At 38.1% G+C, this 26,895-nt stretch overlaps 1 protein-coding gene across 1 annotated transcript in view; it reads right to left on the minus strand.

The window, feature by feature from the left end:
* Positions 1–26,586, minus strand: part of prkar2aa (protein kinase, cAMP-dependent, regulatory, type II, alpha A) — a 39,640-nt gene extending 13,054 nt beyond the window's left edge. Inside the window, exons 1-3 of the mRNA XM_015032395.1 lie at positions 25,904–26,586; positions 23,688–23,959; positions 2,166–2,201 (exon numbers count right to left, since the gene is read on the minus strand). Coding sequence (XP_014887881.1) covers positions 2,166–2,201; positions 23,688–23,925 — 274 coding nt within the window. The 5' untranslated portion in view covers positions 23,926–23,959; positions 25,904–26,586. The remainder of the gene's footprint in view (positions 1–2,165; positions 2,202–23,687; positions 23,960–25,903) is intronic.
* Positions 26,587–26,895: the final 309 nt, after the last annotated feature.

A 26,895-nucleotide genomic window follows, 5' to 3' on the forward strand; every position in this document is an offset into this window, starting at 1 on the left:
CGCAAAAATGATTAGCAGTCTTCATATTAATGCAGAATGTCCCCATCTTTGCCTTTTTGGTACATTCCGTTGCACATTTCTGGAGTAACCCTGCCCCTGAAGCCCTGATAGAAAGGAACTAATCATCTTTAGAGTTTTTCCATCAAGTTCTACTGGAGCAGTGGAGTTTAATTTAAAAACATGGCGCGCTGAAATATGGAGACATAAAACCAGACAGAGAAGTGGGTCCTGAGGACCGGAATGGGGAACTAATTAAGTTGGTTTATTATGCAGTTTGCAGTGTTGCTTCTGCAATATGAATAGCTCAAAATTAAATGAGTAGACTTGTGGTACTTTAAACTAAAATCTAGACCTTCTGCAACAATAACGTCGCCATACTACATCTGTCTACAATTGTGCAGCGCTACTAGAGGCAAAGATTAGGATTTTTGTGGCCGATTTTTAATCTTTGGTATTAGTCTGACTTGCTAGAACTAACTTTTGCTGTTCGGTTCTGGAAACTAATGTAAGACGACAGAAGAAAGGGATGGAAATATTTTTACTAGAATTCCTGCTACGAGTGAGCATTACAGTTAATAGATATGACGTCATGTAGCTGTATGAGAGCTCAATTGCTTTCAAAGTAAGTTTTATAAATATTTTAAAAGAAAAAAATGTTTCACCAGAGTTGATATTTGAAACTTGCTTTAGCATCTTGAGACAATTATGTCTGTGTGTGGATATTCTAGAGAATGCAGCTTGTTACGAAATATATCATTAAATCCAGTTGTGATGTTGAGCAGGTGACTGAACTTTGCACAAAGCGTAAATCAGTAGATGCATTTCTAATGGCTGCACTCACAGCTGATTAATTTGTTGTGAATCCATAAATGTTGACAGTTCTTTAACACCGTCAGTATTTTAATATTCCATGTGTTAATATATCTGTCTCTAAACACCATCTCTTTTCACGCTGGTGAGTGTGAGAGATTAGTTGATTAGAATTGTGAAGCATTCACAATTACCGCTGTTAATGAACTAAGGTAGTGATATTGATGTGCCTGTTTGCAGGGATGCTGTGATAAGTAATGTTTGTTTGGATAAATGCACTATAATCCTCTACAAAACGGAGGATATAACTCAGGTGGAATAACTGGATGAGATGTTTATAAAGACAGAAACAAAACTGTTCTTTTACAGACATGATAAAGAACTGGCTGCAGCGTCAGCCTAGTTAAGAAATGCAACTTTTTTGGTGAAAAAGCTCCAATAGAGAGTCAATAAAACAATATGGTAGGACCAAATTCGGTGCGTTTACTGACCAGAAAGACATCAGGTTGTAGAGTCTCTAATAAACGGGTTACCAGACAGGGTTGATTAATCTAAAACAAACTATGTAAACTGAACAAGCATCAAACACTTATTTAAATCTATTAAAATACAAAAACATGCTCATTTCCTCCTGCAGTAAACTTTCTAATTTCTAAAATATTCTTCTGCAAGTTGAGAGCAATTCCTCTCCAGTATAACTAACCTATTTGGACCAGTGATGCTTAATCATAGTCTAAAAAGGATCATTACCTTACAGCAAAAACACAAGTGTCTGTATGGTCCATTCAACATTAATTACCATGTTATGGCAACAAGAACTTCTAAAACCTTATTACAATTGAAAAACATCACATCATAATGATCAAGATACCAGCAACATTGAATATTAACAAGGAGGACAGCTGGTGAAACAAAGACAGCAGAGCTTAGAAAAGATAAACATCAACGGACACACAGACACACCCACGGCCTAATCAAAGTGCAGCGCTCTGTGACGGCTGACGACATTCAATCACTCATATGTAAACACTAAACGGGCACAGCGGAGCGTGAGAAAACAAGTGTGCTCTCCAGGCAGGACCACAGAGACAGAGACGACACACTAAACACCAGATCCTCAGAGGAGAAACGTTGCAAAAAACATTCATTATTAAAACATTGACTAAACACGGTTCGACGCAAGACTCGTCAAAAAAAAAAAAAAAAGCCCAAATATAATGTCAGTGAGGCAAAGATGTACGCAAAGGCATAACTATAGTGGATTTCCCCTCTCTGAGGACATGACGTCAAACCCACATGCATACACACAAACGCATACATGTACACATAATTTAATTGACAACCAGACTCCTTACCTGACACTCTCCTGTTGAATCTGCTTGGCGGTGGAGCTGCAGAGAAGAGAAAAAAGAAAAATTAACATCACTGTTGTAACTTGTACCACAAGTCTGTGATTACTCTGAAGTCCTGAGGATGATATTTATGAGCAGATGAGATTTAATTGGCTGGCAGAGAAGAGAAATTTATAACAAAACAAAAAAAAACAAAAAAACAAAAAAAGGAGGACACATGACAGGTTTAATAATTCGATGTACAAAAAATGATTATATCTCACAACTTTAAAAGAATAAAACAGAAGATTAATTTGAGATGTATTTTCAAAAGCTTTTCATGCTTGGTGTTCTATTACAGTCTATCCAATTAGATTTGCAGTATGACTTACAGTATAAGTGTAACATTTAGCCAGATACTGCAAATTGCAGAGAAATCCCCTTGGTACAGAGATTCCTCAGTTAAAGAGAATCATGATCCCAAGAGTTAAGTTCTGTCTGAACACACAACAGCAGCCAGATGCCCTGCTGGTTCCTCCTTAAGCAAAGTAACCAGAAACAAACCAAAACTGCAGAGTCATGAAGGAACTAACTAGAATCTTTCCATCATAACTCGCACATAAATACACACTCTCACACCGTGCGTCACTCACTCTCTTCATAGCTCAGTGTCAGAGTCCATTAGATCTAGGCTGTTAGGAGACTAAGGGGGTATTCACACACACACACACACACACAATACTGTCCTGCAGTTATCCGAGAATGAGGTCAAAGTTCAACACACTACTCTCAGGAGACCACCATCAATAAAAAGAAAAAGCCACAGGAGAGTGTATTAAACACAAAAATTCATATAAATTTGTGAATTTCTAAAAACAGCGCTATATCAACTAGATTAGCTTTCATACACAGAAAAAAAAATTAGAAAGCCTGGGGTGTTTTCAACCCAATTTGCATAAAACTGTTAACCGTCTCTCTCTCACACACACCAGATATTCAGGCTTAGCCAGCTGCTTTACTTTAGTCATTCTGCCATAGTGCTAGGCTTCAACACTGGGCAGAATTTATTATCCTGCTTTAACATCCATCCATATCGCCTGTTGCTATTTTAACAAACTGGCAACGTTGCCATAAAACTGGTCTGATATGAACAACCAATGTTCATCTCCATCTTGTTGCTGCTGGTGTATGTGTTATAGGTAGCATTGTTCATGTGATACTTGTTTAGGCATGTGACACCGATAGTCATGCAGTGCAGGATTGCGGGGCGTTTCACTGAAACAGAGAGGCCCTGTCAGAGGCCTTGTTGTCTTTTCACAGGGTCAAAAGGGAATAGAAAGTCATACAATATTAAGTTTGATTATGGCTCATAACAGAAATGTTCAGGTCTGCTAGAGACGTTCTCCTAGAATCTCCACACCACAATGGCTTTGCTGTATGATACAAGTCAAATGTGCAACAAAACAAAACAAAAACAAAAAAAAACAAACATGGTTTTTACTGAAAAGTTGAAGCCATCTATGTGCCATTGTAGCTCTTTAATGACTTCACCAGAACATCGTCATCGTCCCCTTTAGGGTGGGTAAAATATCTATTCAATGCACAGCAATATAATATTTTCCAATTGAATAATAATTCAGAAAAATGCTCTGATTGACTAGGCCGTCAGTTGGGGTGTTTATATGCAAGCACCTGCGATTGCAAAGTGTTGTAGAACCAAAAAAGGGTTTTAAGAAGATGATGTGATGGTTGGACTTTCAGAGCAACTGACATGATTGTCTCTTCTCATTACATTTCTGAAGAGTCAAATGTCCTGGGGACCAAGCCCCTCCACGAAAGCTACACAGAGAACAATATAGCACAAATGTTGACAGAAGTAATGAATTAATGGGGATTAATGGAGAAAGTGCCTGCAATTGTCACCGATAATGTTGGTAACATGAAATATCCCATCAGTCTCACCAAAGATTGTTGGTTGCTTTGTCCCCTGTACAATGAGATCTTCAGAAAAGGTGTTTATATAATCAGGACTTTCTTTTCACTATACACCATCATCTTTACAATCCTGGAAAAAATTCAGGATCGTAAGAAAAAGAATATTTATTAAAATGTTAATTATTTTTATTTCAAGGTACATGAGCTTGAAGGCTGAACTCTCCACACCCTCAGCTCTAGACCGACACTTCAAGGCCCGGCCCTTTCTGTCTGATGAGGAACGTGAGGAAGTCCTCGACCGTCTCATCACTGTCACTGTGACACTGGGAACTGAGAAAAGCTCTGCAAGTAAAGATGTGTAATAAATGAATAAGCACACCGTGTACACAGAGAATATTTCTATTGTAAGGAATGCAGTGACATGCACTTCAATATTAACATCAATAGTAATGTGATGTCAAGTATTATTGTCCTACTGCTTTATTTTCAGATATTTCTTTTTATGTCAACATATTTCTGTTTATACGGGCAAAAACATAAATATCCAAAAATTATCCAGAGGGCTTAAATCAACTTGTGTACTTTTTATTGTAAACACTGAAGAGTTTAAAAACAACACACATTGTGACTCAAAAAAAAATCTAAACCAAACTGAATTGTGGCAGCTCTAGCTTCCTTCAACATTTCCTTCAACAAGCATCAACAAATATATTAATTAGTTATACTATATTAATTATACTCTACACAGTTCTTGGCAATATTGACATTATGAATGTTGTCATTCCATTAACAATACATTTACTATATATTGTGCAACCAGTGTTCACTGCCTAACACATGTAAACCAGCTGTTCTACTTCATTAATATTCCCCGACCTTCCCTTTGCTGTGGGGTAGGGGTGTGTGTGTTTGTGAGGCAAAAGATATGCAATAACAAAACAGAGGAGCGCATTCCCACAGTTTATTAAGACCAGCTACACTAACAACTCACAGGCAAAACCAACCAAAATCTGGCTCTGCTGTCCTCATTAGTTATGTTAAAGTAACAAAGTGTACAGATACGTTGACTGACAAAATGGGAGTTCCGGCTGTTGCAGCTCACTAAATGACAAATGATCCAGATCGCTTCTTGAACACTGAAGACGTGAAGTACATTGGGTTGTCTTGCTAACAGGACAACCTAAGGCTCCTTTAGCTCGTTGGTGGGCTCACCTTGCTCGGTTTCTTCAAAGTTTAGCAACAGCTCATCATCCACTAAATAGAATAACACCAATACCTAAGCGTACATAAGCACACTAGCATGCATCCTGCTTTATTTGTCTCATTGTTGTCACAGAATCAAAAATACAGTTAAAAATCTAAAGTATAGCCTAGTAAGTCTCAAAGTTGACTAAAAACTCATCCCACTGCACTCAGCTGATCCACCATTGGGGGAAATATGTCTGGTGACTTGATGTAAATGATGGATAAGTACGCCACACCTCATATACATCATAGTATTTAACTTTCATCTCCATTCACAATATCTAAATTTTGCCAGGCAGCTGGACATAAAACAAAGGGATGTGTGTGTGTGTGTGTGTGTACACACACAGACTGTGTGGGTGCAGGAGTCCGAGTGTGTAACGTGTGAAGTGCTCTTCCTGCAGTCATGTGGCTGATGGGGTTCGGAGTGTGATGGGGTAGTAGTGGTGGTTGTATGAAGAGTGTGACTGAAGTTGCCTTGGCAACCAAACACAAAGAGGATCTCTCATCACCATAACAACGCTGTCCCTTTCACCTCCCTCTCCAGCCCCCCCAGTAACCATCCATCCCCCTTTTCTATCCAGCTTGTGATAAGTGGAAGATCACCCTTCCTCTCCTTCACACATACACGGTCTGTCCATCCTCCCTATACACACCCACTGGATGTTATGGCAGCATTAACAGCAGTGAAAAAATATGAAAAGAAGAAAGAAATGACAGAAGAAGAACCAGAGGGGGAAACAATTAGACCAGAAGGGGCAGAAGTGTGAGATCTACAACAATGGCTGACAAAAAAAAAATAAAAAAGAGACGTATAGGGACATAGGGATAAGAAATGAGAATTAAGCCATTACATGAACCCAAAAATATGGAAAAGATGGGGAAAAAATGACAAAGCCCCTTTTTCTTGTCACTTTTATGTAATAACACACTCAAAAAAAAAAATGTTGAAACTGAGGCAGTAGAGACAAAAACCCATGGGGACGAAAAGAGAGCAATTGAATCATCTCTGCTTGGCATTTCCCATTGATTTATCTTTCAGTCCTTCTAATTGTGAGACTGTTGGCCTTGCCTGTCAATAGCTCATATAGGTGGATGAAGGGGATGAATGTGGCTGCGGTACTTGAGACAAAAAAAAAAAAATTACATTTAATAATTTGCTTTGACAAAGTGAGTGAAGATGAATGAGAGAGGAAAGAAAGAGATTCAATCTGGGGAAAAAAAACTATTTTAATGTGTATTGAGAAAGCAAAGGCTGGCTTTGAGGGAGCAAAATAATAAAATATATAAAAACAGCTTAACCTTTTCTAATTTTTTACCACCCTGCTGTAACTTATCACCCCCCTATCCCCCGATTTTCCTACAACTATTCTACTTCCTGGAATAGAAACAGTGAAAGGCTAAAAAAGCTTTTCTGGAACAGAAATTTGGCAGCGAGTCGACCTCCTTTAGGAGCCATTCATTTATTCAACTGAATTTTTTGTTTTTGTCAAACTGGATTAATGTTTGACAAAAGCACTTCATGTTCACAAATAAATGTTTTTCTGCTAGTGAAAAAAAAATATTTAAAACTTTGAAAGAGACATGATTTTGTGCATCTTTTAATCAAATTACTAATCCTTAACATTTGTAGTTTCACATCATACACTGACTTTTTAGCATCTCAGTGTTAAGCACCACTGCAGCGCACCTGCACATGGAAACCCTTCTCCAAATGTTTATAATGATACATCATAGCAAAGTGTTTAAATGAGAGTCTAGTCTTTCCATTCAACCTCGTTTCTCTGCAGCAGGCCGGTTTACGAGCCTGTGAATCTGCCTCACCATTGCTTTGGATGTAATTGATAGATTGCAGAGCCTGTCAAAATATTGAGCCCGTATGCATTTGGTATGTCACAAAAAGGGTATCATCATCATTTTCCACCAGACCTGAGTATTTATGAGTAAACTTCCTGTTCTAAAGTAGAGAGCTACGGCTCCATGTGGAAGGTTTCAACTTAAAAAAAAGAAAAAAGCGTAATGATGTTTTTTATTGCTTCCAACTAAATTCAAGAGTTTCTGCAACTAATAGATTTCAAAGTCACAAATGTCTAATTTAGTCCTAAACTGCAACTTGCCCCCTCCACATTTCTTCTTCTAACTCTCCCACCTCTGTTCACCTACCTCCCCTACCCCCAAATCAGCCTCAAGGTCCAAATGATAACAGTAGGGAGAGATACGTTTCAAGGAACTTTCCCCCATGTGTTACTTCTCCTCCAGTGCAAGCAGCCTTGGATGTCCCAACAAGTCTAACTCCCTGAAAAAAACAACAACTGCATCCTTCATCTGGGCACACAGTGAGGTCAGCAAACACAAACAGCGTGAGACGTGTGCAGGCTCACAAAACACAGCAAATGGAAGACAACTAGAAACGCAGGGAACCCATCAGCTTCAGTTTCAGTTTGTACACCCACACATGTAATGAAGCCCCAATTCCCCCTTGAATATTGCCCTAGTGATGAATGCGTGCGGAGTCTGAGCAGGGAAAAAACTAAACGGGGGGGGGAGAGGGATTTTTGTTTTCCGCCATTATTTGAATGTGACTGCCACAATGTGATACTTCCTCTCACACGGCACAAAAAGGATTGTTGAAGAGACATACAGTAAGAGGCAGCTCAGCTTTTTCCACCATGGACTGAAATTCAAATGACCAATCCTAAAACTTTTGTTTTGGTTCTTCTGTGTTTATTTTAGTGATTCTAAATGAACATCTGTGTACTTTGTTTGACACGGCTGATGTGCTACTGAGGTTATAAGCAACATTTAGCTTCAGGTTAATATTTATTTTCATATCAACATGAGGTTGATATAGACATGAAGACAGAATGTAAAATGTGTATTGCACAGATCAAGTCAAGTTTATTTGAGTAGCACATTTCAGAAACAAGGCAGCCAAAGGGCTTTGGAACATAAAAAAACACACATTAATTATGGGGAAGGGCAGTAAACATTACATCATCCAGCCAATGTACATAAAAGTTTGTAATCTTATCAGGTGGGTTTTTAGCCTCGAGTTAAAAGAAGTCAGTGTTTCAGCATCTTTGCCATTTTATGGAACTTTCTCCCAGATTTGTGTTGCATAGAAACTGAATGTGTTATTTTCTTTCCATAATAAAGGTTTGTGCTAGTTTTGGAAAAAAAAAAGAAAAAAAGATAAACATAATTTAGAAGACAATGGGTAGATTAAAGAACTAGAAACCTCACTCTGGAGTTATATAAAATGCGTCTTTTCTGAAAAACAATTTAACTTTTTCATAATCAGTACATCCTGTCCTTGTAGAGGGGACAGTCAAATCTAGCTTAAAATAAACCCCACCCCGCCCCCAAAAAAACAAAAAAAAAAACAAAGTCTGTCCTGTTCCAGTGGGGTAATGATGCGTTTAAGATTATGTCCTCTTTCTCAATACTTTAAGTTCAAGCCTTTTACAGCCAGATTACATCAAATAAAACCAATTCACTCAAACTGAACACACACACACACACAGTAGAAAGGATAGGCATCTTTTTATCCATTCCCAAACTGTTTTTGTCAATCTGTGTGACTCTATGGGCATTTGTGGCCACATACAAGAGATAGACTGCAGATAATCATCCTGATGGCATCTTTTGTGCCATTCTAGGTAAAATATGTAGTGCAATGCAGGCATCAGGTCTGCTGACGTGTGTCTTCAGGCTGCAGTGCGTCATACCACAGTCAAATTATGAGTGTCAAACAACATGCCAATTATTGCCTCTTGCAAATTGAAGCTTTACTACATGGACTGAGCACATGCTGGAGGAGCTGAATGCTTATCCAGTATCTGGGATGTCGATGTGATTGTGTTTTACAGTCAAGTTTGTTGCTGCTAGAGGAATTTAGCGTGTGCCGTCTGAGAGTCAGACAAGAGTCAGCTAAGATATCACCAGAGTAAGGTTAATATATAACATAGAGTAATGTGCTTTTGTTTATTTTTGTCACAGTTTAAAGAGCCCAATGCAAAACAGTGGAACTGCTCAGGTTGTTGAAAACATCAGTTTTCCCAAAGCTGTTCAGCCAACAATACCAAAAAGATAACAATGTATGTTGTAATCACCATATCAGAAAAAATTAATAATAATTAAAAAAAAAAAAAAAAAAAAAAAGCTTGTGATTTATTAAATGAGAGGGCAGGGCAATTAATAAAATCTGCATTTCAATTTTGGCTCCAATCAATTACAGAAAATTGTATCAAAACAGTAATTACTGTTCCATAATAGTTTCGCTTTTGTTTTTTATAGTGCATAAAAAGGTTTTCACACTCAATTAGCAATTATGTAAAATTGTGATTGTATTATTCACAAAAATAGTAATTACTTCTTCTCCATAACTGAACAGCCCTGACATTTGCAAATATGATAAAAAGACTTGGAGGTTTTTAGATTAAAAGTTTATTCCAGTTTTAGAATATTTACCCAAACGTTCAAACATTTTTAACCTCTAAAAACAAAACAAAACAAAAACACACCAACTTAGTTATTAGAACGAGTACTTCAATGATAATTATGTCAAGAAGCTTTCAAACAAATAGTCAGTTAAAGGGTTACATTGAACTTTATGTTTGAGGTGACAATGTAGAGGAGCTTTAAAAAGGAAACTCAAAAGCATTTTCTCATTCATCAGGAATTAATTGTTATTCTCATACTGCTCATCATGTGAAGTTACTGTTTTATTCCAAGTTTCAGCTTCCCACTAACCCTAAGCTTTTCTCTTCTTAGAACTCAATATGCCGGATTCCGATTAAAATTTTCCCCCTTGTCCCATTGTGACTCAATCTACTTTCCCAGTGTTTCGACCCTCTCATCGCAAACTCGCTGAAACTTAGGCCCTTAAAAGGAAGCAACTCTGGCTTGCTTATAGCTGGGCAGCATTGCTTTCATTGCACTTCAACTCTTGGTGATGTAATTTAACCCACTTTGAGCCTGACAGGCCCTGTTCTTACTCTATATTTATTACTAATAGATTGTGTACTCAGTTCAACATTAGGATCCACTGACCAAAAAGGTGGAAAGAAACACTGGAAGGGGGAGAAAAAAAAAACATTACAGCTGGTAAATTATGTCAGTTGAGTTGAAAAATTAAGTCATATCCTGGTTACTAATACACACCAGTATGTGGCTCTGAAATAGAAACTGCTGCTTAAAAAAAGAGGGAAATTATTCCTTTCCCCTTTCTGCAAATCTCACCAAACTAAAACATGTTCCAAAGACAAGAACTTCACTCTGTTTAAAAAAAAACAAAAAAAAGCTGTTGTAGCCAACAGCTTTTGGCTACAAACAGGAAAGCAACAATCGGCCTACTTTTCATTTACGGTTACTGGACACTTTTGTTGTCACTATAAAATAAAACTTTATGGTACTTGACGTCTACATGTTTTTTTGGTGCAGCAGCTACCTCCCGATTAGGGTTTGGCATCATAAACATTTATTCCCATCATTAGGAGTCTCTGTTGAAGCGTTTTAGAGCATCATGAGAAGACATTTATCGTTCGTGGAAATCCCCACTCCGATAATATGCTGCCGTTCCCTTTACGTTCACCAGGTGAGAAGTATGGAGGATGTGTTTTTCTGCATTTATATTTTCAGAAAATAATGAAAAAGACAGAAATTCACATATCATTAAAATAAGAAAGCCCAACCTGTAGTCTTCACCTAAACCCCACTCCTTGAAATGCAAACCACCCATTTCTCATTCCGTAATTAACTCCATATTCTAAACCTTAAAGTCTAGATGGTTACTAGACTTCATCTTACTCAGTTTTAATACAAGTTTATAAAAATGATGTTAAAGCACTAATATTGTAGTAATTGTTCTTTTCTTCTAGAAATAGACTGAAAGCATTTACTATCATACAATGTGGTATGTTTTGCTATAACAATAAAAGGGTTAATGAAAAAATTTGGTTTCCAGCCATCATGGCGTAGGATTGTCACTATAAATTATTATTATTATGAGAATTGTTTCTAAAAAAGGTCCATGATACTAACAAATGCTTAGATAATTGCCCCTCCCTGGTGCCAGCCATGACTTATAACAAAGGCAGCATCTAAACTGTGGTTTGTTTCAAATCTAGTTTCCCAGCCTTATTTACTCAGGGGGAAATACGCCGTTTTTTTTGGTTTTTGTTTCCTTCATTCAGAAGTCGCTGGCCAGAAAGATTCCCAGAAGTAACTAATGTGTGGAGGAACCGGTAGGCACTGGTTGCTGATGATGACTGCTTAATATATTGACGTCAAAGCTGATGCATGGTGTAATTTGAACTCGTTCTGCTCCTGAGAAACATGCAGAGTGCAGAGCTTTCTGTGCATGACTTTACCTTTGAAGATAAAAAAAAAAAGATCTAAATATGTGCCTCGCATTTTATTTCTGCAAGTTTAAAGACGCCTTGGTTGCTGATGACTGGTTAAGCCCCCAAAAACCACATGAGTAACAGTTTAAATAAAATGACACTATCAACTAAAATCATTTAGACCAGTCTAAAGTTTGTTCAGGCCATCTGCCAAAATCCTCAACATTATCAGTGAAAACGTGCACAATTAAAAACTAGTAGAACCAGTTGACTCCTATCCGTCATCTGAAGACTGAGACACAAATCTGCAGATCTACAGGATTCATGACTGCATGATGTTCCAGGTTTTTCTTTCGTGGCAGTTTTCAGCTCCAGCATTCAATAGCTTGCAAAATAAATCTTTTTCATGAAGAAAGACTGAAGCTATACTCCGTCTAAGAAAGTTTGTGCATTGGAGACGAATCATTAAGGCAAAGGCAAGCAAATCAAACCTGGAAATTTTTACATGAAAAGACCCAACATCTATCTTTTTATTACAGGGAGGCAAAAACAAACAGGAAGTGAAACAGTTTCCCATACTGAGCTATCCTGGTAAAGGGCTAGCATCTTGACTATGGACTGGTACTTTGAGAAAAGGAATATGCAAAATGATTTGGGTATACGACATGGGAAACAACTGACAATTGTATTGGATCAGGGAAAAGAAAAAGAAAAAGAAAGCCAATATGGAAAAAAAACAAAAAAACAAAAAAAACAAACAAACTGAAAAACAAATATAAACCAAAACTGCAGCACTGTGAGAAAATCTGTGACAATACTGAAATTTACAGAAGGGGAATGTTTGGAGGCCACTAGTGGTTCAAAGAACCCTTTTCACTCGTTATCTGAACCATCAGAAGGTGAGGCCGCTGCCTATCACAGCAACTACCAGCAGCAATGGGCTGAAACTGGTTTCAAGGACAGTTGACACTACAGTGACCTTGACTGTGTTGATTCACACATCTACAAAGCCATCAGCGAAGGCAAATCCCAATGAGAACCACTTGAAACCAAAAGGCAAGGATATTTAAGTTTGCCCGATCTTTTTTTTTTTTTTTCGGATCAACTTGGGGGGGCTCTTCATGCCAGAGTTTCCAACATAACCCTGCTGACTGACTCGCAACATGCTGGTTGAGAAAATTGGATGCCATCCCACAGCAGTGTGCGACCAAGCTGGTGGCCAGCATGAAGAGCAGGTGCCAGGGTGTCGGGGTTGTGCATGGGTTTTCCATTCCCAGTAATTCTTCAATCCCCCAAACCAATGAAAGACACCGATGAGGAGACGGTAGCAGAATGAGCCGTTTGGCATTGGGAGAGGATTTGGCTACGTTTTTCATGAGCGCACAACCCACATATTCAACTGTGCTGCTCAATCCATAAAAGCATTTTCTTACTACAAGTTTATATTTACAATTCCATTTTTAATTTCCACAAAAAAGGAGTAAATGAAACAAACAATTAATTTGTACTGATCATCTTTCAGCTTTGTTAAAAAGTCAATCAAAAGGCTACATAGGGCACCAGAGCTGCATAACATCCCCATTGTAGCATCAGTATGTTTAATATCCCAATCGCAAAGTTATGCAACAATTTCTCAAAGCCGTATGATACGTTCACATTCTATATGCCAATTTTATGTTAAACAGTCAGGTAGACTCTATCTACTTACTACGCCCAGTCTGCCATAGACTTTCAGTCCAAGATTCATTGTGACATTAGTCATGTATAAAGAATGAAAAGTCCTTGCCATCATTCTCATTATGCGTTTTCCTAGTAATTTCTGGAAAACACAACTTCAGTCAGAATACCATTAAAAAAATCAATTTTTAACTCTATATAAGCTGGGCCAACTAGAGTTCTCTTGAAGTTTACTTGGAAACCTGTCAGACTAAATCATACTACCAAGATTGTTCCTGTAAATAGGCCTATCACCATCCATTTGACTGGTCTAATAACCAATTCAGCAGGAAACCATTTATCCGTCATGTCAGTAAACTTCTGTTACCACATGAAGAAAGTTTATTACTCAGCTCAAGGTTTGTATCTGCTGAACAAAATACAAAATACATATAGTTCTAGTGTTTCAACATAATTGGCCTAAATAGCTTAAGAACAGCTAGTTGTCAAACATTTTAACATGTGTTGAGTATTTAACTGCTCTCTGAAAAAAAAATGTTTACAGTTTACACAAATCTGGCAATATCTGGTTAACTGCACGTCTAGCTTCCATATTCATTCAGTTTCTTCTTCTCATTCATGTTTTCTTGTCTTCTCTCCTCTTTTTGTCAAATCTTTCTTACCCTGCTGAAGGCATTCAGCTAAATCGGCCTAATAACATCTTCCCTCTAAGCCATCTGGTCTAATGAGATTGGGGCTTTGCACCGAGACAGACACATGCAAAGCAAGTACCAGGGGACAAATGTGACATAGGTGGGTTGAAGGCCAACAGGACAAGAGAGTGATGGATTTTTTTTATTTTTTATTAATTAAACTCAACACCCAGGAATGCACAGGCCTTGAGAGAAAATGTCACACATGGCTTATGGGAGTATTAAGAAATAGACAAACAACTCAACAACAATGGAGGACAAACTACATGTGTTTGTGTGACCCATTTTTGAGGCTTTTCTGCCTGAGCACGAGGCTGAAGATAAGAATGAATGCTATGTCACTGAATAACCCTAAACCTCGAGTGAATTCAAGCTTATCTGACACTCCGTGGAAAACACAAACAACTGCTTGCAGTCAGTTCATCAACTGTAAAAGCCTCTCTGATGACGGAGCAGTCAATTTTAATTAAAAACGAACTGATCGATATAAGGTTAAAGTATTCTAAATCCACTGCCTGATTTTGCTCTGCATTCTATCTAGCTTATAAGACGTCGAGCATTTAATGAGATTGAAAAGATTTGGCTTGTCAAATAAAAATCAGCTTCTTTATGCAAACACAATGACACCCAACCTCAGGGGTTCTGGATTTTTCTCTATGAGCACCGGGGAGCAAAGATTAGTTTGAGTGTATGATCATGAATTCTCTTTGAGCAAAATCTGTTAGGATAATATGTCTACGCATTTTTAAGCTAGTAATGTTTCTTTAGTACCTGCTTTATAATTACACATACTGTCGAACACGTTTCATTGTTTTATTCTTATTCTTTTATTCTTTATTGCTTTCTAGCATGCTAGTTTGGACAGAACTAACGCAATGCTGCTATTTGCTCTGGCTCTTTCCCTCATCTTTTAAATGCTATCTCTCTCAGTAGGTATGTTTACATGCACACAACTATTCAGACACTAAAACATTTTTTTTTCTACATAGGAGACTGCCATGTTCACATTATTTTCTGCAAACCTTTGCTTAAATATGTTCAGGTTTAGGTTAAGCAATCAAAGAATATTCAAACACAACCATGTTCAGTAACAGAGCTCGCCTGCCTTATACCTCGTCATATTGATGTTTGTGCCATTTTCAAACACTCACAGCTGTTTTACAGTGCAGGTCCTCAGCCTGAGCAGAAAAGGTGCCGAACGAAAAGATTTGGGTGCAAGATGGAACAACAAATGAAGCCCGTTGTTCCAAGGTTTGTAAAGATAAGAAGGATTGGGCTGGAGGGGTTACAGATGGAAAGAAATGTGGAAAAACCCTCTCATGTAAACAGCATTTTTATTTCATTCAGTCATGACTGAACAGATTTTTGTTTATTCCCAGTGTAATCTCATCAATGTCCACATTATGTAAATTCCATTCAGTTTATTTTTGTAAAGCTGGAAGATGTTTAATTTCATACTTAAAAATCTAAACCTTTATATTTTATTTAGCTATGTTAAAAAAAGAAGATAATTGTACACTTTTATTTAGAGATGGCTTTTTTGGAGGTGAATACATAAGTGAAAATGAGTCCACAGAATAATCAACATTTTAAATGGCAGTCATTCTTCATCATATCTTTGTTTGAAACTTATTCTGAAATAAGAACAGACAAAACTATCAATTGCTCTGCTGCACAGCTTCATGTCAGTGCTAAATTATTTCACCTCTGAAAAATCCAAAAAGCTTTTGTACCTCTGGTTCAAAGTCTAAAATATTTAGAATAATCAAACTTGATCACTGATAATTCATCACCTAGAAGATGTTTTTTTTAACCAAAATATAAAATAAATAAAAAGTAAGTGGTGGATTACGAAGCCTATATGGATTGACAACCTATTTTCAGAATTAGAAGTATTTGAAATTACACAGAATTGTTGGGATCATATTCTGCTCACCGTTAGTTCAATGAGAGCAGGCAAAGTACATTTATTTGACAATATGATATCAATTCAGCTAATGTAAAAAGTGCACTACTAAATGAAATTAATATTCCCAACTAGCCTATTTGATTGGTTGTTGACGTAGTGGAGCGGTTGTCAGGCGGAGGTCAGTTTCAGAGCTTGAATAGAGGTGAAGCTGAATTTAATTTGGAAAAAACATTAGATTTTTGTGCAGCTCTTGAGTTTGTGATTACCATAAAACCAAACAACAGTCTTGTGGGCCCAACAGTGGGGTGATTGATGGCCACCAAGTAATGAATTAAGTTACTACGCTCAACTGTTTCAGCGTAGTAAGAAATATTGCATTGTTTACAATTCAGAAGGGATATTGTTTTGTTGGGAAAAGAGGAAGCCTGCCCACTCCAAGGAGCAATGAAGCACAGTGCAGACTCCCTCCTAAAGGCCTGTCACGTCCTACAGTTTCCTCATTTTTTTATAACTCCACCAAAGATGCCCAAGAACAAGATGAGGAAGTAACAAAGTTCAAATGATCTTTATCAGTAAATAATATGCATCACGTACCACAAGCTCACGTGCTTCTATATTTGATTCATTCCTTTTTCTCATGGTTGATTTATGATTGTGTGCATTGCGTTTTATTTGCTTGTAATTATCTTATTTAGCTCCTTCCCTTTATTTAGGCATTGTTGAAATTTTGCCCTTTGCACAGGAAGCTCCGTCGGCTTTAATGAACTCCTGACCGCAAGGAAAAAGTTGCAGCTGTGTTTATGGGAGAAGAGAAATGGTGCATTTAAACAGTGAACAGAAGAAAAGGACTTAATTGAGAAACAACATACTTAAAGTAATCATTTCCTTGTGGCCCACCATCACGACAATAAAAACACCAACATATGATACTTACATAGATTAAAATAATGAAAAAAAGTCCCAGAGGTACTTTGAATTGATCGAGGCTTTAAGTTTGCTGATCTTATAGCAGATAACTTTAGGAGCTGCTTAAGATTTACTTACATTCTGAATAAAGACAAGCCAAAACCACCTCCAGTATGAGAGCATACTGAATTGGCTGACAAGTCAAAAATATTGAGCTGTTGCTGACAAGTTCAGAACTCCAGTAGCATCACAGACATGGCAGGAAATGAGTCATTCTGACAACCTTTACTGTAAAAAGACAAAGACAAATGTGTTTGGGGCCATTTTGGATTCAAGACAACCAGACAGGAAGAAAAAAAAAAAAAAAAAGGCAAGCGCTTATTCAAACTGTGACAGCTCGTTAGTGGTTAATGTCTAGTTAGCTCTACAGACTTGGTGACGCATTTTAACAACACCATTTAATAAAATTTAAACAGGTCAGTTAACTTGTCCCTATAAAAGTATTAAACAAGGTGGCTGGCATAAGTTAATGTCGCCTGTTTGAATATTAGCAACTTGCTGATAGTTTAATCACGGCTCCGTCTCTCTGCAAACCCAAACTATTCAGTCGGGTAGGAAACGGGCAACACTGAAATGTGAAGGTCAAAATAACCAGCATTTCCCTCCCATCGCTACTCTGTTAAATAATGAAGGAATTAGCAGCTGTGGCAAATTATAAATTAAATATGTAGTAGATGCTATACTTTAAGGTTAAACCGTTGACTCAAAGAGTTGCATTTATTTCTTCTCTCTTTTCACAGGGTCAGACTGGAGCTGACGGAATCAAACTGTTCCAACGTAGCCTGCAAATTCTAGTTGATCAAGGAAAATACATATATAATGGCTATGATAATTCTTGGTATAAAAGACAGATGTGACTCTTTTCCAAAAAGAAAAGGAGAAACAAAAAGTCAGTATAAGCAGTTTAATCTGTCCTAGGGCTTCCCCACTTAGTGCTGTCAGTCTGCCAGTGGGCCTGGTCTCTAAGCTAGGCAGCATAAGATTTAACAACAGGCTACAAACCCATTGGACACACACAGTGCTGCATACTAATCAGGTCACCTGTTGCATAGCATTAGACTGAAACCAGGCACATGCATGAATACAAACACATGTAGATTCCCAAATGTATAAAGTAATGGTCCCTTTTAAGCTCACAGATGTTACCTCTGAGTTTTTAATCTCTACTGTGCGTATGCAGAGGCATTCCATAAGAACAAACAATGAAGCTCTTCAATTTTTCCAATAATGTCAAAGTAACACAATTGGGTAATCAACAAAACAGAACGGGGCTAAAAGCAAATCGGGACATTATGATGAAGAAAGAAAAACAAAAACAAAACATTTTCAGCTACATCTAAAGTAATTTTATGACTTTCTTTAATAACTAAAGACACCTAAAGAGTCAAAGATCACAAATGTACCAGGAAAAAAGGCTGTCATTAGTTAAGGACAAAGTGCTAGTCAGCGCTTGACGTCAATGAAACGGTGCATAGTTTTAAAGTCTGACGATAACTGTGGCAGTTTCTTTAAATATAGGCTTGAACTTTAGGTTTGGTAGGTTGTGCAGATTGACTATACGTCAGCTGTTGTGGGGCATCGCTGTCTGGAGTTATTTTCATACATGCCACTCATCAAAACCTAAGGATTCCAGCGCATGTGTGAAGAATGGAGCTCAGCTGCTTCAATGCACTAAAGAGTTCGTTTTATATTTGCACCATGAAATACTGTAATTGGTATGAGGATTTTAAGAAGCCAATAGCATGTAGGTGTCCTTGGTGAACATTTATTTCCTCAAATAAATTAAATAAAGGCTTTCAGTAGGATTGGAATGATTGAAAGAGAAGAGATACTGTTATTAATAGAAACAGCCATGTTGCATTTGTCACAATTTCACCATTATTCCCAGTTAATGGATTTCTGCACTACTTTGGACCAGAGTGAGCTGTGAATAATACAGCGTATAAAAATCTAAAATAAAGTAAAGACAAATCATCCTCTTATTTTTTTTTTAACCGCTTATGTTCAATATTTGGTCTGGGTTGTATTCACAGATCCGCGCTCATCTGCCTATTTACTTAAGTGTTTACCAGTAAGAGAAGGTCTGCTGTCAAAAATAAACACCAACCATCTGTGGAGTTTTGCATACTGATGGAAGAGGGCTGTTGGGATGAAAAGGAAACACTTGGCTGGCTTCTAGGGATGTTATGTATCTTCTGCTTTCAAAATACCAGTGTTTATGCATAATCACCACATACCTGAGAGGCATTTAAAAAAAAAAATAATACAGACGGACAGCAAAATATACTAACTGACAGTGTGAAAGATAAAACCCCCATTATCATGTTGGTTAACATTTCGCAGTGATCTGAAACTCCCCCAGCTCTTTTAACACAAAAGGTATTCATTATCCAGGTAGCTGATCCATCTGCATGTCTTTGTCATGTTCTGCAAACAACACAGATGTTTTCCTAATTGACAGAGAGCCTCTCTGAATACTCATTGACATATTTTTTTCTCCAAACAGCCACTGCTTCATTCCAGTCGTCTTTCACATAAAAACACATCTAATTCATTTCTAATATCATCACTGGGACGCCCTGGCCCCCCACCCCCATCTATCTCATTATAAATAGCCGCAGTCTTTTCAGTCACAAAGGTGTCCCTTCATTCAGAGTTTGTCTAGACACATATGCACTGCTAAACTGATACTACGCAGACCAGCTCTAAGAAAAAGGTTTAACATATTAGGAAGATGGAAACATGGTGCCTGTGCTCTGGTGCTCCCAAGTATGCCTTCTTCAGGAAAGATGATATTTATAACTCTGTTGTAAGCCAAACACATTTACTCTTGAAATAAGCCTTTAGTGTCCAGCCAGACATATGCCAGCAGAGATGTAAAATACAATCTGCAAATATATTAAGTAAGGCAGACATTAGGGCGCCATTGTATAAAGACAACATAAAACTGTAATATTGCAAAAGTAATACAAATAATGACATTGGTTGCAAGTAACATGTTTTTACTGACTCTTCTTCTGTTGTTAAGATCAAGATGTCCAAACCACTCTGTGACATTTAGCATCTCGGCAACTAAAACCTGCATCAGTGTGTCAGCTAAGTGTGCTAGCATAGCACGCTAGTCAATAATTAATGATGATCCTGTCCTGCATCTTTTTCTGTCAGTTCCAGTCACACATAATGAATTAGAACTGTATTAAAATATATTACAAGTCAAATTACATGCAAGCTAATGTTTGCCTGCCTGTACGTTTTTTTTAAGGGAGCTTAATTAAGGAAGAGTAATAAAACAAAGCCTGGAATAATAGAGAAAATTAAAACACACAAAATAACCCTGCAGCTCAAGCACACCATAAATAAAAAATGGAGATTATTTTATTTAAAATAAGTTAATACACAAGCAATGGAATAAATTAATGGAATAAAGAGATGGCAGGTTTTTCAGGCAATTTTGTGCCAAAATTAAGACAATGCAATACTGTAAAAGCAAAATTCATTGGTTCATCTTGGTAGAATTTGGATTTCTGACAAGTCACTGAACAGGTAACTTATGAGGCTACTTTCCACAACAACAACAGTGATGCATATAATGACAGTCTGATAGTTTGTACTGAAAACAAAACCTCCTTTTAGCTCAGCTTAGGCTTATATACTGATCCTGCAGTAGCTTTAAGCTGCAAGAGCTAAAGAGAATCTATGCAAAAAGATGATTTCATGCTTTCAAGAGCACAGTGTACTAACCCCATCTATTTCATTTACAGATAAAGCATTAAGCCAGTGCTCTCTCTCACACACACACACACACACCAGTTTCCTGCGGTGCAATCTAAAGGTTACGAGCACAGTGATGAATCATCAAAACTGTAAGCGGCCTACGAAAAAAAAAAAAAAAAAAACTGGCAAAATTTTGGAATGCGAAACATAAAAAGTATCATACACATAGTCACAGCTCAAACCAAACAACCTTTCAGAGAGCAAATTGATTCCGAGTTGCCTGAAACATTTCGCAACAACTATGTCTTTCTTAAACAAAGTGTCAACACCCAAAAGTGTGATTGGCCTACTTACAGAAAGCCTTTGAGAGACAAACACTAGATACATCTGACATGCTTTAAAAGGGGAGCGATGTCGCTCCTCCTCTAAACGAGAGCATCTCAGTCGTGCTTTCAGGAACCTCAAACCAGAATAGGTTAGGAAAGCCACAATAGGCTTGAAATACACATTTTATTCTTTATGATGGGTAATGCACTATGAAGCTGTTGAGATGCACTTAAAACAGAAAGGTGATGATACTCATCAATGCAATGATCCTTAGAGCAGTGTCACTGAGTGCTGCAGAGTGCGATTAGCTTAAATGCTATAGTTCTGCAGTACTAAGGAGTTTAATCACTTTAAAAAAGATGTAATCATTTAGTTTAAGTGGCAACTGATGAGGTAAAAAAATGCTTATGAAAGTACAGGTTTTTAAATGTAATACTTACAGTTTGACCCTAATTAAATGTGCATGTTAATTTCTACTACCTATGTTTACCTCTAAACCACTTAACTAAGTAGGCTTTTAATGTAAATAGTCTTTTTCAACAGATTTTTAAATTTTTTTACTGCATGTTTGGGCCCAGTATCTCATAGTAGTTTAATTTTTTTTAAAAAAGCAATTCTTACCAGTAACCAGCCCGTGCATAACAGTAGAACAGCAAAAAACAATCCAATTAGAACTGATGAGCTTTAGTTTTGGTTTCAAAAAGATATACAATTTGTAGTTTATTAATACTTTCCACATACTAAATACAGACAACACTGAAATATTAAAAGAAGAAGTAGTGTAGCTAATAATGCACATATTTATGTTTAAAGATTTGTTTTCAGCAGATCTGTAATCTTCACATCCATTGGCTAATCCAGTGGTCTTTCAAACAGCACATGATTTCTTTCAATATACAGTCCTGTGTGCCTCCACAGAGCCAGAATCCTCTGGGAGCAGCACACACACTGAGGCCTGCTTGGATAACTTAATGCCATGGAAGTCAAGTGTGTAACCTCAAGCATTTAGTGTAAAGCTTCCTCCTGAAGCATGACTGCATCTACTCTAGGTTTATTGGATGAGCTGTATGAGTACTGCTGAGGTTTATTCAGGGCACACAGAGGTACAAGAGCGTTGTGACGTCAGTAGAATGGAATCTGAACTGGTGTGAAAAAGTCAGAATACAACAATGTGCTTTAACAAGCACACACATGTTCACTTATTAACTCAAAGGCAAGAAGAAACCGAAGATGCGCATGTGTGAATACACACTCACTCTTCTCTCGGTTAAGGTTACAGCTGTTAGACAGCAGCCAAACTGTGTGAGAATAAACAGAATACATAATCTATCTTGTTTGTACCAGACTGCAGCATCTGCCAATGCTGCTTTTACCTGAAATAACATTTACATAAGAGACGATGGTTAACTCATAAAAACACGATGAAACTAAGAGTTTACAACTAAAGAGGCCGAAATGGGTGTCCCAGAACCCGTTCTCTCTGAACGTCATCATTTACAATGCCTGACAGTCCAATCTGTCAAACATCACATCATGCCCTCACATCTTACTTTTATTACCCTGTTAGTTGTGCTTTAACATCTATTGTAAATAGCCTAGTGCAGAAATAGAGCATTATAAATCAAAACTTTGTAGAAAGACGACAGCAGCCAGAGCTGAATTTCTTTTGTGCGCTGACAGACTTGGATAATAAATCTTCATTTTCAAACAGCCATAAAAATCCAACATTCGCTCCAATTCACTGCATCCAATGTTGATTTGGTAAAAGAAACAACAACAAAAAAAACAAACTCTGCAGCCACAATCACACTTGCACCATTTAGACAACATTAACCATTAACTTGCAGATAAATTGCTTCACTTTGTTTCCACTGCACACCTCCGAATTGCAGAGGTTCCCCAAATAGATTCAAGCACCTACATGAACTGTAAAGTCCAATTTACAGCATGGGAAGGCGATTAGATCTGGGCCATACTGCTCTGAAGAGAGCTGGGCTATGGAATGGCTTACATCCTGTGCCAGTGTCTCAAACACAGGGGAGTGATGCACCAGAGATGAGGCTGTGTGCAGTGTGGGAACTTCAGGGTCCCATTAATCCAGCCTTCAGATGTGCAAACACGCAACCTAAAGACCACATGATGTGCAGTTCTTCCTTTTCTGAAAACATAGTAGGAGGAGGATCACAATAGAGCTGCATTGATGTAAGGAATCAATCTTTGAGCAGTGTTAAAAAGGAGGCTTGAACGCAGGTCTGAAAAGACACAACAAACCGACTTGTTTAAAAAAAAAAAAAAAAACATGACAAAAGTCTAAAAAGTTAAAAGCACTCACAAAACCACAGGAATTTACTGCAGAATTTTACCTCGAGTGCTTATGTAGTCAAGCTTTCCCCCCCCCCTTTCACAAATTCTTAGAAAATAAACATCTAAAGACCCTGAAACTTCAAAACATGAACAGAATGTGCAAGTCTGATGACCACAAAGACAAAAAGGATGAAGAACATGTCAATTAGAAGAGTGACAAGTAAGGACTACAGTCCCAAAAAGTCAGCCAGAAAAATATTTTCTATAAAAATATGATGGGCATTAATATTAAAGTAACCCATCTCTCAAAAAGAGAGATTCAGACACTGCTTCAGGCAACACATTCTCAATTCATCTCCTCATGGAAACCCAAAATATTACATCTGATTTTCCTCAAACAAACCCGTCTAACAAAGCGACAGCATCAACTCACGTTCAAAGTCGGAGTCGTCGTCTTCATCATCCTCGCCGTTGGACTCTGTCTGCATGGGCTCCCCATCAAACACCACTCCTTTCCCCGGTTTACCGGATCCATCCTGATTTCTGGAGTCCCGCAAACGGGTGAAGTACTGTACAGCAAAATCAACCAGGTCTGTTGGCCTTTGTCGCAGCACCTCCACGGTGTAGCCCTGTAGCAGTTCTGTCAACCCCACCGGTATCTCAATACTCATGGCTGTGTTTGGCTTGTTGGTAGCTCCTAGATATCTAAAACAAGATGAAACAAAAAGACATGAACGTTGGATTTTAAGCACTGCTGCCTAGGATAATTTCTTGGCATCAGTCTGTGTACAATTTATTAAACCATTTTCAGGTTTTAAACTTTGACAAAATTATAACTGTTTCTTACAACGCTGTGTTCGCGAAAGTACACAATATGTCAATGGCATAGGTTTAAAGTTGAAAAAATAAGGATGTCCTGAACAAAGGTGGTATATAAGATACAATCAAAAATATTTCAAACTTGTCAAAAAAGGCCTAACCAGAAGAAACTTATCTGTTCAACCCATATGTAAACAATGAGTTTGAAGAAACCACACTGCGGGCAACTTCTGCCAAAACTGATGTAAAACTTAGGAATGGTTTTTAAAATGCAAAAGCACCCTTTTTTCATTAAGAAGGAAAGAGAATGCATTTCTTTTATATTTAGAAAAAGTTCATTCCTTTTCTAAACAATGTCTGCAGCCACATTGAAGTTGGCGACTGTCATGCTGCAGCTGTCTTCCTTATCACCTCAATGCTAGTCGAACTGGATTTTTCAAAGAAACTACAAGACCTGAAAACACACGAGGCGGTACAATCTGTCATCAACGCCGTTGCTCAATTCACAGCATGATGCAAAATCCTAAAAGCAGTCTCCACTGTCTGTGTAGCAACTCAACTTCACTGTGGTAATATGGTTGTTTTTGGATAAGAAAACACCCCCACCAAAAAATAGTTTTGTTCCCACAAATAAACATTTAAGTTTTGAACTCGTTTTACAAGCTAAATCTCTGTTAGCCTTTCGCTGCAACAGCACATCCACCTCCCAGAGTCTCACAGAAAATGGTTAAGTTATTATAATGGAAAGTAAAGAGAAAAAGCAGGGGTAAGAAAATATGGATAAACTGTAACAGCATATCATAATGTTTCATAATATAGCAGCTACACGTTTTTCTAATATTGTTCAGTCCTAACCAGAAGCATCTCTTTTTTTTTTAAATTACCATCTTACTTTGTGGTGTATTGGGAACCACAATGCTGCCTTTTGGAAAACACTAGATAAAATTGCTGCTCCTTTCAATTAATAGAGAATAATAGTGACAACCCTAATGGTGTTGGCAAAATAATTTTTATGTGTGGAGGACTGGCACGTGGTGTGGTCTATAACAGCCTGATTGTTGATTGAAGCAGATGTGACTTGTAATTTCAATACAATGCATGCCTGTTAAGGCTCACTAAGTGATGACAGCCTAGCATGACAAAAAAAAAGAAGAAAAAAAAGGGATGCACTCGGGCTAAAGTTTGACAGCCAAAAGGAGAAAGCATCGCGCAGCCTTTTGAATGCAACAGAGTTTACCAGCCTTGTGTGACACTGCTACAACTAAGTGGCGACTTTATCTAAAGCTGAGCTGAAGAACACAGAGTTCTCACAGCTGCAGGCGGCAGATAATGAGTTTGCTTAGGGATGGACACAAATTCAGTAAAACTGGTTGGGTTCACACAAATCCAAGTGCTTTTGCATCGTCTGAGACTGAGCTGTCAACTTGGGTGGGTGGTCGGCTCAGAGCAGCTAGCACATCTAGCTAAGCTAATACTACTGGCAAACAGCTGATTTAGAGCTAAACAAACAACTTAACCAAACTGGCTGGTAAGCGTTGGTTAAAACGTGATGCCTGTATAAAGTGCAAAGAAGCTAAGACTGAAAGACTGAAGTGCTGTTTCGACTTAAAGCTCATCAGTGCTAAGCTGTCATGCTAGCTAGAGAGACGACCCCCCCACCCCCTTTAGCTTACGTTATAGTATGGCGCACTGGCTGTGGGTGCTAAGCCACCAGAACAGCGGCAGGCAGGATAAACGTTACCATGCAAGCGCTGCAAGTTGTGTTGGACAGGTCATGTAAGCCGTTTAACAAGCCACTTTCACGACACCAGGTATGCATGAGTCACTTACGTTCACAAATGTGTCTCCCCGGCTAAACAAGCCAGTCACCTCCTCCTCAGTCTTCCTTGTTCTCGCTCTTTATTTCGCCTCTTCTTTTTGAGCCAGCCCCTTTATCAGTATTCCTTCATAGAGAAAAAAGAACACTCTCCGAACGTAAAAACGGCCAATTTCCGTTAGCGCCACCTAACTACGCTAACCTTTGAAGGGGCTAATCTCTCCTGCCAGCCAGGTATACAAGGATGCTAGCCAAGTTCAGAGGAAGCAAAAATATTATAGTTGTCTTCACCGCTGCAGCCCGACGTTTACGCACACGGTGAGGGTGGGACTTAGTGTGGCAGTAAGGCTAGCTGGCGGTGCTAAGTGGCTGACCTGCTATGCTGCTAACTAGCAACCGCTAGTTTTCCTTTGGCAACTCCGATCTCAGCAAGACACGGAGTCAGCTGCTACGGCCAGGTGACACAAAAGCCTGCTGCGAGCTCACCGTTCACACCGTAGCACCACACCTCTATTATTAAAAGCTGTCCGAAACACTGAAGAAAAGAACGCAAAACTTTTAAGGTAAGTTAATTTATAAGACGGCTAATGACATGGGGGGGGGGGAAGAAAACCCTGCTAAATTAATAGAAAGCAGGTCTGCAACCCCCTGACGAGGTAATCCTCAGCTCTTCACGCACGGATGAACCGCTGGTTTCAGAAAGCGTGAGAAGGCGGGGCTTCTCAGACTGACAGAACGCAGAACCAATAAAAATTAAGAATGATAGCACCACAGCCAATTGCATACAACCATGGAAGAAAGGGTGGGATTGAAGGCAGAACTATATTTGTACACTCCAAAAAAGGCCGCACCCACAACGGTGGCCTTGAGAGCCTGACAGAAATGTTAAATCATATTTATAATTGAAGAACTTTAAAAGTAGACAAAGTAAAATCAATCTACGAGAAGTTAATTAGTTCATTAAGGCTCCCATAAAATAATCTCGATTTGATTAAACTGAAATAAC

Source organism: Poecilia latipinna, unplaced genomic scaffold (assembly GCF_001443285.1).
Source record: "Poecilia latipinna isolate Pla-1442-1.1 unplaced genomic scaffold, P_latipinna-1.0 Scaffold239, whole genome shotgun sequence".
Taxonomy (NCBI): domain Eukaryota; kingdom Metazoa; phylum Chordata; class Actinopteri; order Cyprinodontiformes; family Poeciliidae; genus Poecilia; species Poecilia latipinna.